Source organism: Lepidochelys kempii, chromosome 22 (assembly GCF_965140265.1).
Source record: "Lepidochelys kempii isolate rLepKem1 chromosome 22, rLepKem1.hap2, whole genome shotgun sequence".
In the NCBI taxonomy this organism is placed as follows: domain Eukaryota; kingdom Metazoa; phylum Chordata; order Testudines; family Cheloniidae; genus Lepidochelys; species Lepidochelys kempii.
The window spans coordinates 16,865,351-16,880,451 of NC_133277.1; the positions used below are offsets into that span (position 1 = coordinate 16,865,351).

At 41.3% G+C, this 15,101-nt stretch overlaps 1 protein-coding gene across 7 annotated transcripts in view; it reads right to left on the bottom strand.

The window, feature by feature from the left end:
* CADM1 (cell adhesion molecule 1) overlaps positions 1-15,101 on the bottom strand; it is a 289,423-nt gene that overhangs the window by 28,235 nt on the left and 246,087 nt on the right. For 5 of the 7 annotated variants that reach the window (XM_073320759.1, XM_073320757.1, XM_073320758.1 and 2 more), the window contains one exon: positions 515-547. The exons of the other annotated variants lie outside the window; for them this stretch is intronic. In XM_073320759.1, coding sequence (XP_073176860.1) covers positions 515-547 — 33 coding nt within the window. The remainder of the gene's footprint in view (positions 1-514; positions 548-15,101) is intronic. 7 annotated transcript variants of the gene reach the window in all.

Here is a 15,101-nt window from a genome sequence, read left to right on the forward strand (position 1 = left end):
TGAGAGGGTCTTCTGTGGAACGGCTACAGAATATCAAAAATATCACTTGTCTCTAACAGACTTACGGGATTCAAGTTCTCCACAAACCAAAAAAAACCCAAAAAACCCAAAACCCACTACTGAAAATTTTATGCATCTCTTAAAAAATTAAACTTGAGTTCATATTTTCAAAAGCCAGATTTCTTTTTAATCTTTGATGTGATTACCCCAGTAATAAGGATTACTAAAAATCAGTCGCTCCCTTTGTACTGCTCTTACATACATGCCATTTCATTCAGTTTTGGGAATTGCTGCTAGTCTAGGACTGTAACAATTGGTGGTTAAACTCAACAGAAATGACAAGACTAGACGTCCTTTCAAGCCTTAAAAATTATGTTATATTTATGAGATCAGTTCACTTGAAATGTGATTTCCCTTGAAGACTACATTCCCCCTCCCCTCCCTTCTTCCCCCCAAGCTTGCCTTGCCACTCAGCAGTGCTGAGAAAGTAGATAAACAGGAATGTGATACCAACCGTGAACTGCCGGTTCTGTCGTCGCCGTTGTGTCTACACACGGGAACAGAGGATTGGAGGAAGGGAAGAAACAGGAGGAACAGCATGCAAAAAAAGGGAAAATGGAAAAAAATGGAACAGATAATATATGAGCAAGCTTTCAAAGAACATTGCGTGACAAGCAATAATAAAATGAAAGGCAAAAAGCATCTGAAGTGAGTTGCACTGTTTAAAGTACATGCCTTGAATTCAAAAGCTGTGAGCCTGAGGAAAACAGTAAATTCTTTGTTTTTCTGGAGTCTTGCCAGGACGATATTTACGGGTGGTCAAGAGCTAAGGGGAACATGAAATGTGGGGAACACCACCAGCGTCAACTCTTTGGTTACGTACTTACAAAACACAGATGCTCAAAACTACGACAGAGACCTAAAGCCTAGAAATGGTTTCATACATTCAAACATTGCCTTCACTAAAATCTTCCCCTCCAGCCTGTTCACCTGAGGTCCTTCATTACCAATCAGAAGTCAATCAATCAGCCTCAAGTTTCCCCTCCTCCAGCTGGATGCCAAGAAACCTACAAGTGCTATAATGCATGGTTTAATTTCAGCATCCAGCTCATTTTAGGGTTGATCAGGAGCAACAGGGAGATGAGGACTAGCACACTGTTTTCACAGACCACATTCACTCAAACATACTAAATTTGTAGGTGGCCCTTTTGCTTGGTTCTAATGAATCATGAACCAATGAGACATTCACTTGATTGAAAAGTACAAGTCTTCACAGAACACTGGGAAGGCAAGTGGAGATTACCAATTCCTCTGCTGAGAAAGACTGCCTGATCTCTGATCCTTTTTTAGTCTTTTCTGCTAAGCTCTGATGAAAGCATTTATTTTTCAGGAGGCTGAGTGTCACATGTTACAAGTTAAATATATTGCATTGTTTTCATCTAGCCTCAAATATATTGGTTTAGAAAAATTGATTCACATCAAACTGCAAAGCTTTGTTAAAGGCCTTTGAAATATTTTTGGAGTTGCTGCTTTGCAATCTAAATCACATTCCGTCAGAGAAGAGGAGCAGTGCTGAACATATAGACAGTTTATAAAGACCAACCTGTATTTTGGATGGACTTCCTACCGCCTCAGCTCTGAGTGTCCTGGCAACAAGATTATCTTCCCCAAAATTCCCTATCCTACTGGGTCTATTTACATTTCAGCAACACTGTAAATGGAAAATCTATCTCCATTTGTTGACTTACACCTGGTTCTACTTTCACTCCCATTACTATGCTGAATGGGTCAGAAAATTGTTACTACATGCATTTGTTGGTTGCATGCTATAATAGGCTGGTTATTCAGAATGTATTTGTAAATTGTCAATATTTACAAAAATATCCTCAAACTCTCAGTAAAGTACAGATGTGGTCATTCACATCAGAAAGGGGCTTCAAAGGACTACATTTGGACTATAAAGGCAATGTTTAAATGAATAAAAGCGTATGTTAAAGTGCAGAGCAGCACTCTAAAACATATAATTTCTGTAAACTAGCCAGGAAGTTTAGTTTTATAATTACAGTACACAATTTCACATAGGCGTTCCCCCTCAATTAACATGCTCTCCTCAAAACCATAGGAACTGCAGTCTTTCCACATTCAGAATAAGCAACAGGAAGCACGAAGGGCTATTCCTTTGTAATTTAGCTAAGGACAGTCTATGTTTGAATTTCTGGACCATCAGTGAAGACGAGAATCACACAAGGAGTACACAATACTTACAGATTCAAAGTCTGCACGCTTTATATATCAAAGCAAAAAAAAAAAGCACAATTTAACAAACTCTACACCAAGATTTGCATGACAGATTATCAAGCCATCATTAATCTGTTCCCACTGCCAACATATACTGTTCTTATCTTGGCAATCAAATCTAACATGTAGTTAATATGCTAGCACTTGTTCTCATGCTGAGAACTTTGGTGAAGGCAGCATGGAAGCCTTCCAAAACAAAAATGAGAACAAGAGTAGGCCTTTATTTTTTTGGAAGCAGCATTGTGATAATGCTTCATTTTAAACAAGCAAATGGTGAAGGGGAAAATGGAGGTGGGGGTAGGGAGCGTTGTTTAGAAAGAATTACAGAACTGTCAACTCTTGAGATACCATCTTGGCATCTACAAACAGTCAATTTACTGTCTTCCTGAAATAAAAAAAGTTATGTCAGCATTACGATTGAATAAAACTGTGCTAGAAGCAACCTTGTACTCATATGCTGGAAAAGATATTAGTCAAGAAACAGTGTGAACTGGACAGTGCATCTCGCTTCCTCTTCTGGGAACAGAGACCAACAGCTTACAAAAATAAAGTTCTCAAGCAGTTTATAAGCGAGAACAAATATCCAAGTCAAACAACATGTTTGCTGCAGCTGGAATGGTAAAGTTATGATTAGCAAATGGATTGGATGATTACAGCAGGAAACAGACCAGTTAAAGGTTTAGAATACGCTTTCTGGAGGTCCTTCTCAATTCCACCATCTTCTTTCAGAACAAGGATTTTATACATACAGTGTACGTACAATGCTGCACTGCGGAGGAATGATCTCATGTTCAGAGGTTTAAAACACACACTTAAAGCAGATTATTTTGCATTATGAGAGAGAGAAAATTAGCCTTTTGCTATGCTCCTTTGGTACGAGTCTAATGAGTATATGCAAAATGGTGTATAAATCACTCTCAAGAACACGACTGTTCTGCTTGGTGTAAGAGAAGAAATATAGCAGTAACAGGAAAGACTGTGCGGGCTGCTAGTGCTAGAATATCTTATGATTTTACCACGGGTTGACTAGTTTTTAAAAATAGTCCTCTGGATTTTAGCATGGTTACCCACTTTTAGTTTTATTTCATACTGAGGATAACCATGTTACCCCACTGATTAACTTTATGGTCCAAACTCTGGAGGGAGAAATCATATTTTCTCCTATCGAGCCGAAGGGAAGTTGTGTGTTATTGTTTCTAGTTTAAAGGTCCAGTGAAGTCAAGGAGTGAGTCTTCAATGACTTCAGCAGGCATTCCATCAGGTCCCCTAGTGATGGGTGATAAAATTTTATGAAAATGAAATTTATCCTATGGCGCCGACATTGGATGTTTTCTATTCTGAGGTGAGCACAGAGGATAGAAAGAAGAAGAAAACAAAATATTGAGGTGGAGTAAAAGCACTGTTAACCTCAAGGTAAAACAAAGAATAGGATTTTAATTAGTAAGGCTCAGCTAAAATTGTTTTATGTGGGGTAGTAAAAACAATCCAATGGCCTTTCCAGTTCCACACATCCATAATAATACAATGTACACTAGATCAGTGGTTCTCAACCAGGGGTACTCAGAGGTCTTTCAGGGGGTACATCAACTCATCTAGATATTTGCCTAGTTTTACAACAGACTACATAAAAAGCCCTAGCAAAGTCAGTACAAACTAAAATTTCATTCAATGACTTGTTTATACTGCTCTGTATACTGTACACTGAAATGTAAGTACAATATTCATATTCCAGTCTATTTATTTTATAATTATTTGGTAAAAATGAGAAAGTCAGCACTTTTTCAGTAGTAGTGTGCTGTGACACTTTTGTATTTTTACGTCTGATTTTGTAAGCAAGTAGTTTTTAAGTGAAGTGGAACTTGGGGTATACAAGACAAATCAGATTCCTGAAAGGGGTACAGTAGCCTGGAAAGAGACACTGCACTAGATGACTGTTTTATGAGTATCATCAAACATGGTATCCCAGAAAGGAATTTTTCTGCTGATATAAAATTGCATATTTCACTTAACGTTGACTTCCTTTTAGTATTTGTCATAGGACTCACTCAGTTCACTGTGGACAGGTCTTGAATGAATTAATCCCTCTAATACACATTATGCTGTGGTAGAATATGAAGGTATCTGCAAAACGGGAAGACACGGGCAACACGTAAGCCTTTAGACACCACCATTTAACTAAAATGCACGGTCCCAGAGGCAGCAGGGCAATATTTAGTTGAAACAGTGGCACAAGCGCTCCGCCGTGGCACATTCTAATTCTTTCATCTGGCTTCTCTCCAACTTAAAATTGTTCATTGAGCGTGACAGACTGAGGGCTTAAAGCTAATCCATAAATTAGTCCATAGTCTTGGGCAGAATGAACACCATAAATGAAAATCTCAGGAACAAAATTAAATGCATAAACTTAAAATGCTTTTTCTATTTCCAATTGAACTGCAGTGTTACTATCTTATAAGAAGCTACAGATTCGCTGGGGCTTTTTAAAAACAAACCCCATACTAGAAATGGACAGAAGAGTAGCATCTAAAAGTGCACATAAGACTCAACTGCACACATTTCACGTGCCAGTCTTTACTTTAAACCAACTAAGCAGCACAAACACAATATAGTTCCTTTCTAGTTTATTTCCTTAATTAAAGTAAAAAAAAGGAGCCATTAGGCTCTCTGAGCAGACTCGCTGAAATCATGTTACATCTGCTTTTTTCAGATTACTTCACATTTAGAAGGCCAGGGCAAGCATGAGTTCCCTTGATGTTACCATTTTTACAGCAATGCCCTAAGTAATGAATGCTCTGTATTAAATGAAAAGAACATTATTTTCTGGTTTCTTTCAAATCCACAGAAGATAGTAAAAGGAATACTGAAAAAATCTTCTATTAATTTCCACTGACCTAATGCCTAGCTTCATTTAATTTATGTTACACTTCAATTAAACTCAATGGTGGCAGGAGGGAGGATGGGGTGAATTCAAGCCTACATATAATGCAGAGCTGCAGCCATCCTTTATCTCTAAAGTCTTCCCAGAAGAATGATGAATGGACTCCATGTTTGATACTATAAGATCATTCTTTGTAAAATAATTCCAAGTTGGCTTCAAAGCTTCTGCAGAGGTGTGCAGCATTGCACCCCTGAGACAGCTTCATTTGGAGACCAGATGTTTCACAAAAAAAAAAAAAAAATCAGAATCTGCCAAGTAGCTTTGTGTAGTTGGGGAGAGGGTGGAATTCTAGAACTGGTGCTGCAACTTGGTCTGGGATTTTTAACACTTATTCCAGAAAGCCCTACGATATGCACTCTCGCTTAGGCCCCAGCCTTGCGAAGAAAACTTAAGAGAATCTGCACAGAGCTCCCTGAAGTCAAAAGGGTTCCATACCTTTGCCTATGCTCCTCTCTTTGCAGGATAAGGGGTTTAGTAGCTATTATTTTAGAATAAGGACTCTTCCTATAGCATGCACAGATATTGGAAGCTACTAGATATACCAGCAGTCATGGAGAAGCCCTGTGAATTTTGAATTCAACAAAAATACTAAGTAGATATTTAGACTATATCTTGGAGAAGTGGAATAAGCAGTTCTATAATTTTTCCATCAGTCCTCTTGCTTCAAAATAGACAACTTTTCTGCAGATGCACAATTAAGTAAAAATGATTGCTGCAGTACTTTATTCATCACAAATGAGTAACACACACATCAAAGTGCTCTGGCTGTTATTGACAGAGCAGTGGGGTAAGACTGGCTTAGTTATTTCTTTGCAAGCATGTAGGTTATTCTCTCTTCCTCTTTCCCTTTAATGTGGTCACATATTGGATGAAAATGTCAGAGGAGTATGATGTTAACGGTAAATTAACTTGACATTTTATCAGGGACACAGGGAAGCTTCTACAGACACCAAGAACGGTACAATAAATAATTTGGGGAAAGGAATGACTAAGCGGTGTAAATCTCTGTACCGGCTTGTGAAGCATTGCGTGGCACCAAACACCTGGCTTTGTGTGCGTGTGTACACATTCCAAGTTTACAACAACAGAAGAGTACTGTGAGGCTCTTATTTTGAGATTAGTGTTTTCTGATTTTCAAATGTCAAGTTGTATACACTGCTGCATCTTTAAAGCAGCATTCAGGAAAGGAGACAAAACTGCTGCTGGGGCCATCTGTAGTTTGCCCAGCCCCGGTTGGAATTGATCACCATCATTCATTGTAGAAGTTCATGGGAAAGAAATAAGTTTTCCATTTATCCGTTAAATTTCATCTGAACCACAGTACTGGCATCACAAAGTGTCATCTATAGTAACCGATTAGGCATGAAGCTTCCACATCCACTTGTACATATGTAGCCCCATTAATCCACATGATCTTTGAACCTCCCACAAACCTATTGCTCAAAATACCTTTCAGCAAAGAATGCCTTTTACGGCATACTTCCCACCCATAATCTTTTTGGATTACTCCTGGAATAAATCCCAGGCAGCTGTAGTTCATCACACTAGCAGCTGAAATCAGGAGAAGGACAAACTTGTGGTGGGAATAAAATTCTCATTTTATATGAGTTTTCTAGGATGTAAATTCCAATTTTAAAATGGGGCAACATTTTTCTTAGTTAACGAATACAAGAGTTCCCATTTTTATATTCGAAACCTACGCAAAGATGGAAAAAAGTTTTTCCACTCACTTAGTTTTGGAGTCTAAGTTTAACCTGTCCTTCAGGAAGAGAGTTTTTTCAGACAGGAACTCAACGCTATTCAAAGGAATTCATCTGGCAGAGAAGGAAATCCTTGGCATTTTTAGGCACCAGCACTGTAGCTTTAGCCTAGACAATATTTAAGTGTGAAGTCGTCCCTGGTTTGGCAGCACCTACCTTGTATTTATTTATTATAAAGACAGTCAAGTTGTTTAGTCCCCATATTTAAAATTTCACAACATGGAATACTAATAAAACATTAACATTTAAGTGAAAAATGTATGAAAAATACTTAATTTCTACTTCAACAACCTCCTCCAGTGTTTGCAATCTAAACAGTGGAACATTTACATAAGATTTGGAAGTAGATTAATAATTTTACTTTATAATGTTTAAACTTAAAAGCAGCAGAAAAACTGAAAAGTTCATTCTATTTTTACCATTTGGTTTTAACCATTTATGGCAGTGTTTCTCAAACTTCATTGCACTGTGACTCTCTTCTGACAACAAAAATTACTACACGACCCCAAGGTGGGGGGAGCCGAAGGACTTCAGCCCCAGGTGGGGAGCCTGTAACCTGAGCCCCAGCAAGTCTAACGCCAGCCCTCGCAACCCCATAAGATCGGGGTCGTGACCCACTTTGGGGTCCCAACCCACAGTTTGAGAACCACTGATCTATGGTATCACCAATAAAGATGTGTTTATTTTTAAAACTTCCAGCATCCCTTTATCTTAAAGAAATGTTTTAATACATTTAAAAAGACTTCACAATTATTTTAAAGGCAAGTCATCTGATTATGAAACCTGCCAGTCCAGGATCAGGATGCGATGAATTGCAGGATGCGATGAATTGACATTGCTCCAAGATTTCACTTGGGTCTCTGTGCAAGTTATAAAGGAACATCCATGAGATATATGCTCAAACATGTAATCTGCAACACTAGGGATTCCCTAGAAGTATGCTAAGTACATCCCACATTCCATTAAAACTGCTGCTATGTTACACGCAAGTGTCAACAGCAGAGGAGGAAACAAACATGACTGTGCAGTTACACAATTAATTGTTTTATGTGCTGAGGTGGAAGAAAATTAGCCCTACAGAGGGTAAAATATTCTTTAAAAGGCAGACCATTTTTTATACTACATTATGCCCAAAGAGAAGGATTTAAAAAACAAAAGAACTTTTATCTCCCAGGATATAACAGCTGTCCAAAAAAAAGTATTTCAAGTGAGGACTCCAGTGGCAATTTAAATTATGCAGTTTGCTCTGCCATATCACAGTGTACATCTTAATGAACAAATGTCCACGAGGACAATTTGAAATGATAAAAAAGGATTTGCCAGTGATAACAGCTGAAATGCCAAAGGATGGTCAGAAAATCAGTGTAGATACTGAAAAGATCAAACCATCATGTGATAAATCGGAAGTAGCAAAGCAGCAGAGACAAAGCAAATGGTTTAAAGGTTGTGCTCTTTTGGACGCCCCATGACTTCCCCACAGCACTACAGAACTGCTTTCAGAGGTCAGCTTGACGGATCAGGTCAAGTCCATGCCAGCGGCCTTCACAGTCACCTCAGGCATGAGAGTGAGACACTTATGCTCAGGAAGCGGACTGACTGGACAACGAAGGCATGCCAAGTCTTGCCTTAGGTTGTCATCTAGGGCTGGCAAGGGGGCAGCACTGAACAGGGATTGTTAATAGGCTGGGGAGGAATTTTGTACAGAACAGGGGCCATATTTTGTAACAAAAATATATTGTCTGTTATAGCGACGCAAGCTCTCTGGCGTAGAAAGCTTGCCTTCCTGTAATGGCTGTACAGCACTGCCTAGTATATTTGGCTTTATATGAATAATCAAAATGGGTGTTTGCCACTGGAAATGATGGCTGAAGAACCTACTGAACCTGCCCATGCGCAAATGGGCCCACCCACGCCCATTCTTATTTACGGTAGAAAAAGTGAGCCCTCAAAGTATCTTCAGCACCTGAATCAGGAAGCATACTCTACATTGGAGGGGGCATCTAGTAAGGAGTCCAGTTTAAATGCAGAGAATAGGTGCTTTGCAAATGAAAACTCTCTCGAACACAGCTCATTTTTCTTATGAAGACGGGTCTTGGCAGAACTGCCCTCAGCTTCCATGTGATGCCAGCTGAGTGTGCCCCCAGCTTGTGCAGGGAATGAAGGGAGAGAAGGTGAAGTATAATTGAGATAAAATCTCCCCCGATTTGAGGAATCCCATTTAAAAATGCTTATAATTGGTTTGGGTGGAAGACTAAGCATGAAAAAAAGGAACACTACCACCTCTGAACAAAGTCAATCACCAGAATTCAGACTATATGCCAGGGGTGGCCAAAACGCGGCTTGAGAGCCGCATGTGGCTCTTTTACAGTTAAAGTGCGGCTCGTGGAGTCTCCCACACCTCCCCCTGCGAAACAGACTGGGATGGTGGGGCTACGGGCTTCTGCCATGCGGGGAGGAGAGTCTCAGGGCTTCAGCCCCAAGGGAGTTGCCTGCTGGGGATTGGAGCTTCAGCAGGAGTGGGGTTGAAGCTGAGCCCTGGCAGATGCGCTTTGCAGGGCTGAGGCCCCGAGTCCCAGCAGACATGCCCTGGCTCTCAAACTTCTGAAGATTATCGTATGTGGCTTGGAGGGTCAGTAAGTTTGGCCACCCCTGCTATATGAGAACAGTTCAGTATTTTGGAGGCAATAAAATTAGAAGTTATGTATTATCCCTTGAGGCTTTTAAGTAGTATTTCTATATCACTGCTGTACATAATTCTTGCAATGATGCTAGTTTGTAAATGGATTTCAGTTGCAAAACTCATTACTAGAAAGAAGGGAAGATAAACTTCAGTATAAAACTGTAGGAACTTACTCATTGGTGTTTGGCTGCTGAAGCTTTAAGGTTAACAGGGTCTGCAATGAACTAAACAATGCAGGGGAAGAGTGGAAATTAATTTTTATATCCATTTGTCAGACTTGGGTTTCCAGTTAAATTTAGTAGACTGTCTAGTCTCTGTAGAAATGGAGATTGCAAATGTTCAGTTCCATAACCTTTAATCTATCTGGAGAGAGGAGCAAATGTTAAATTCCAAGAGTGCAGATACTGAGCCTTCAGGATAAGATAAATACATAGATAGCTGCTTGCTAAGACACACTAACTCTGCAAGATCACATCCATCAAAGAGAGGGATTTGACAAAGTTGTTCCAGTAGCAACTTCAGTTTGACAACACCTCAGTGCTAGCTTGGTCATTAGCACAAAGGCATTCTGTGCTGAGAGAAAATATACAACTCCTGGTTCAGGAGGTTAAAGTACATCTGTAAGGTGGCCTCAGATCTCAAGTGGAGAGGCCAGCAACTGAATGAGACAAACAGAAAGTCCACACTGAAACCAAGGAATTTGGCACAATTGACCTATTTCTGCCCTCATTAGAGTCAATGGAAAAGCTCCTAGTGATCTGGATAAGAGTAGAACAGAATACAATGTCACTAACACAGTCTGGTCCCATGCACATTGGTCAAACCAACCAGATTAACTGCTGAGGGTTATGGCTAAGCATAAACTGCTTAAACATGTTTTTTAGCTCTGTTTTAGAAACCAGAGTACCTGGGGTCCTTTTCACACGGCTGCTAAGCAGCAAAGGTTTGGCATGGGGGCACCCAGTTTGTGGCAGACTGCAGAGTATGCATTTGCTTGATAGTCTAGTGGCGTATGTGACGATATACATATATGTATACGTATGTCAGAAGCAACGGAGACTGAGCCTCGAGGCAAAGTCTGCTTAACTGGTGGATGCATAAGTATAAAACATTTAAAGCTAATTCAGGTAGAGACTTCAAATGAGGCCATGGTCAGAACAGTAATTATATACAATATTGGCCCCTCTTCTTACTCAATACATCTGCCCCCTGCCTATTTCATCCTGTGACTGGTTACTTTAGTGAAAAAAGTTTTTTTTGTTTTTTTGTTTTTAATTTTTACCAGACGTTTAGCACTGCAAAACCAGTATAGCAAGGGGCAGAGGAAATGGCATTCTGGACCACCTCACATGGATTAACAGAATTCCTGTTGTAGGTTCCCTGTTACTGGTCATGATGCGTAGAAAGCAAGAGTCCACCTTGACCTTCCAGATCCCAGAGTGCTTTTGCTGGGCTAGCGATTAGAAAACTACCTTTTCACTTGTAAATGGAGTAATTTCAATCTGCAAGTCACTGAGACAAAACATGGAACCCAACTATGCACTTCTTATATAGTCACTTTTAAGAGTATAATTACACCTTAGAACAGCAGGACCACCACAGAAGTGACAGATTTGAGCCTCCGGTCAAGGAAGCTAGTGCGTTTTGATGGAAGATTACCAAGGAAGAATAGGTGGGGGGGTGGAATCTTAGAAGCATTTTCCCTTCCAACAGAGGAGGAGGATCACTTCTCCAGCAGTGAATAAATCCTCCTCAGAAGATGGAACCCACCTTGTTACACTCACTAGATAGGTAAGGGGAGAGGGGATTCTACCACCAGGAACAGGCAAAAATGGGTGTTTGATCGCTGTAAGAATCATAAGATACCCATGACTTGCCCACTATAAGTGGCTGTCAGATCTCACCAGGCATGTGGATCTCTCTCAGAGTCTGAAGAAGATCTTACGATCTTGATGTGTCTGTGTCAACCACAAGTGAACTGTCAGAGAAATCCGCGGAGCTATATTTAGATTATTAGGATCATCATCAGGGCCCAAGGCCATTACAATAACTTTTCCCTGAAATGCTCCAAGGGCAGGCTCAGCTGACAGGGAATGTTACATGGGATTAGGCAGATTACAGAGGAAGGACAGTAGGGAAACTTGAGAGAAGGGGAAGGCACAGTGATGAAGCCAGCTAGCACATCAGCGGTGCTATGTGCATTTTGAATAACGACTGACCCTGAAAACCGTGAAGACAGCCTGGATCACAGGGGCGGGGGAGCTGGTAGATTTCTGATCTAAGCAACTCTGTTGGGGAAGGACTAAGAATGTGTGCGGCTATAAAAGCCAACTCGTAAGAGCACAGATTGAATAGTGAGGGGTGCTGCAGCAGCCTCGGGATCAAAGCATGAATGGTGAATGCAGAACATCGAATAAACAGTGAGGCAACAAAATCTGTAAGCATCAGCAATAGGATCAAGCCACTAAACAACAATGTAGGGGACAATTTCCTGGTGCCAAGTGCTGGAGGAACCAACTAGGGGTAGAGCTCTTCTTGACCTGCTGCTCACAAACTGGGAAGAATTAGTAAGGGAAGCAAAAGTGGATGGGAACCTGGGAGGCAGTGACCATGAGATGGTCGAGTTCAGGATCCTGACACAGGGAAGAAAGGACAGCAGCAGAATATGTACCCTGGACTTCAGAAAAGCAGACTTTGACTCCCTCAGGGAACTGATGGGCAAGATCCCCTGGGAGAATAACATGAGGGGGAAAGGAGTCCAGGAGAGCTGGCTATATTTTAAAGAATCCTTATTGAGGTTACAGGGACAAACTATCCCGATGTGTAGAAAGAATAGTCAATATGGCAGGCGACCAGCTTGGCTTCACAGTGAAATCCTTGTTGATCTTAAACACAAAAAAGAAGCTTACAAGAAGTGGAAGATTGGACAAATGACCAGGGAAGAGCATAAAAATATTGCTCGGGCATGCAGGAGTGAAATCAGGAAGGCCAAATCACACCTGGAGTTGCAGCTAGCAAGAGATGTTAAGAGTAACAAGAAGGGTTTCTTCACGTATGTTAGCAACAAGAAGAAAGTCAAGGGAAGTGTGGGCCCCTTACTGAATGAGGGAGGCAACCTAGTGACAGAGGATGTGAAAAAAGCTAATGTACTCAATGCTTTTTTGCCTCTGTCTTCACGAACAAGGTCAGCTCCCAGACTATTGCACTGGGCAGCATAGCATGGGGAGGAGGTGACCATCCTCTGTGGAGAAAGAAGTGGTTGGGGACTATTTAGAAAAGCTGGACACGCACAAGTCCATGGGGCCGGATGCGCTGCATCAAAGAGTGCTAAAGGAATTGGCGGATGTGATTGCAGAGCCATTGGCCGTTACCTTTGAAAACTCATGGCGATCGGAGGAAGTCCCGGACGACTGGAAAAAGGCTAATGTAGTGCCAATCTTTAAAAAAGGGAAGAAGGAGGATCCTGGGAACTACAGGCCAGTTAGCCTCACTTCAGTCCCTGGAAAAATCATGGAGCAGGTCCTCAGGGAATCAATTCTGAAGTACTAGGAGGAGAGGAAAGTCATCAGGATCAGTCAGCATGGATTCACCAAGGACAAGTCATGCCTGACTAATCTAATTGCCTTCTATGATGAGATAACTGGCTCTGTGGATGAGGGGAAAGCAGTGGACGTGTTGTTCCTTGACTTTAGCAAAGCTTTTGACACGGTCTCCCACAGTATTCTTGCCAGCAAGTTAAGGAAGAATGGGCTGGATGAATGGACTAGAAGGTGGACAGGAAGTTGGCTAGATTGTCAGGCTCAATGGGTAGTGATCAATGGCTCCATGTCTAGTTGGCAGCCGGTATCAAGTGGAGTGCCCCAAGGGTCGGTTCTCAGGCCGGTTTTGTTCAATATTTTCATAAATGATCCGGAGGATGGTGTGGATTGCACCCTCAGCAAGTTTGCAGATGACACTAAACTGGGAGGAGAGGTAGATACGCTGGAGGGTAGGGATAGGATACAGAGGGCCTTAGACAAATTAGAGGATTGGGCCAAAAGAAATCTGATGAGGTTCAACAAGGACAAGTGCAGAGTCCTGCACTTAGGACGGAAGAATTCTATGCACCGCTACAGACTAGGGACCAAATGGCTCGGCAGCAGTTCTGCAGAAAAGGAAGTAGGGGTTACAGTGGACGAGAAGCTGGATATGAGTCAACGGTGTGCCGTTGTTGCCAAGAAGGCCAATGGCATTTTGGGATCTATAAGTAGGGACATTGCCAGCAGATCAAGGCATGCGATTGTTCCCCTCTATTCGGCATTGGTGAGGCCTCATCTGGAGGACTGTGTCCAGTTTTGGGCCCCACACTACAAGATGGATGTGGAAAAATTGGAAAATGTCCAGCGGAGGGCACCAAAAATTATTCGGGGACTGGAACACATGACTTATGAGGAGAGGCTGAGGGAACTGGGATTATTTAGTCTGAGAAAGAGAAGAATGAGGGGGGGATTTGATAGCTGCTTTCAAATACCTGAAAGGGGGTTCCAAAGAGGATGGATCTAGACTGTTCTCAGTGGTGGCAGATGACAGAACAAGGAGTAATGGTCTCAAGTTGCAGTGGGGGAGGTTTAGGTTGGATATTAGGAAAAACTTTTTCATTAGGAGGGTGGTGAAACACTGGAATGCGTTACCTAGCGAGGTGGTGGAATCTCCTTCCTTAGAAGTTTTTAAGGTTAGGCTTGACAAATCCCTGGCTGGGATGATTTAGTTGGGGATTGGTCCTGCTTTGAGCAGGGGGTTGGACTAGATGACCTCCTGAGGTCCCTTCCAACCCTGGTATTCTATGATTCTATGAATGGATATAATATAATCAAGTTCAACATCAGTTAAGAGGGACTCATACCAAGAGCCAGTGATATTTAGTTTCCAGAAGAGTGACTTATTTAAAAATAATAATTAACAAACAAACAATAAAAAAGTGAGGAAGCTAGGAGTACCCAAAAGGAGAAGTTGGAGAACTCTGTTGAATCAGCATGGAGGTTGCCTAAGATGCCTTATTATAGTCTTGGATGGTAGCAACGATCAAAGCATTTGAGCTACAAACCACATGTAACTTATTATTCGAAACAGCTACGCTGTTGAGTGTGGAAGGGTAGCTTCGCAGAGTACCCATCTATACAAAATGAGCCCCAAAATGACATGCTAGCAATACTGATTTCATTTCTAGCGCAAAGAGATGAGAAAATCATTAGTATTACAATGCACGACATGAATATAATGTAATAGGACCAAAGCAGCTTGGTTCCTGTAAGGGTAAGTTAACTGTAAATGGTTACAATGGCTCTTTGAAAGCATTAACAGAACAGTGTATAAAGAACCACCAAGTTACAGCATTCCTTTAGACCAAGAGACATTTGATAAGAAGTCTCCCCACAAAAGGCTCTGA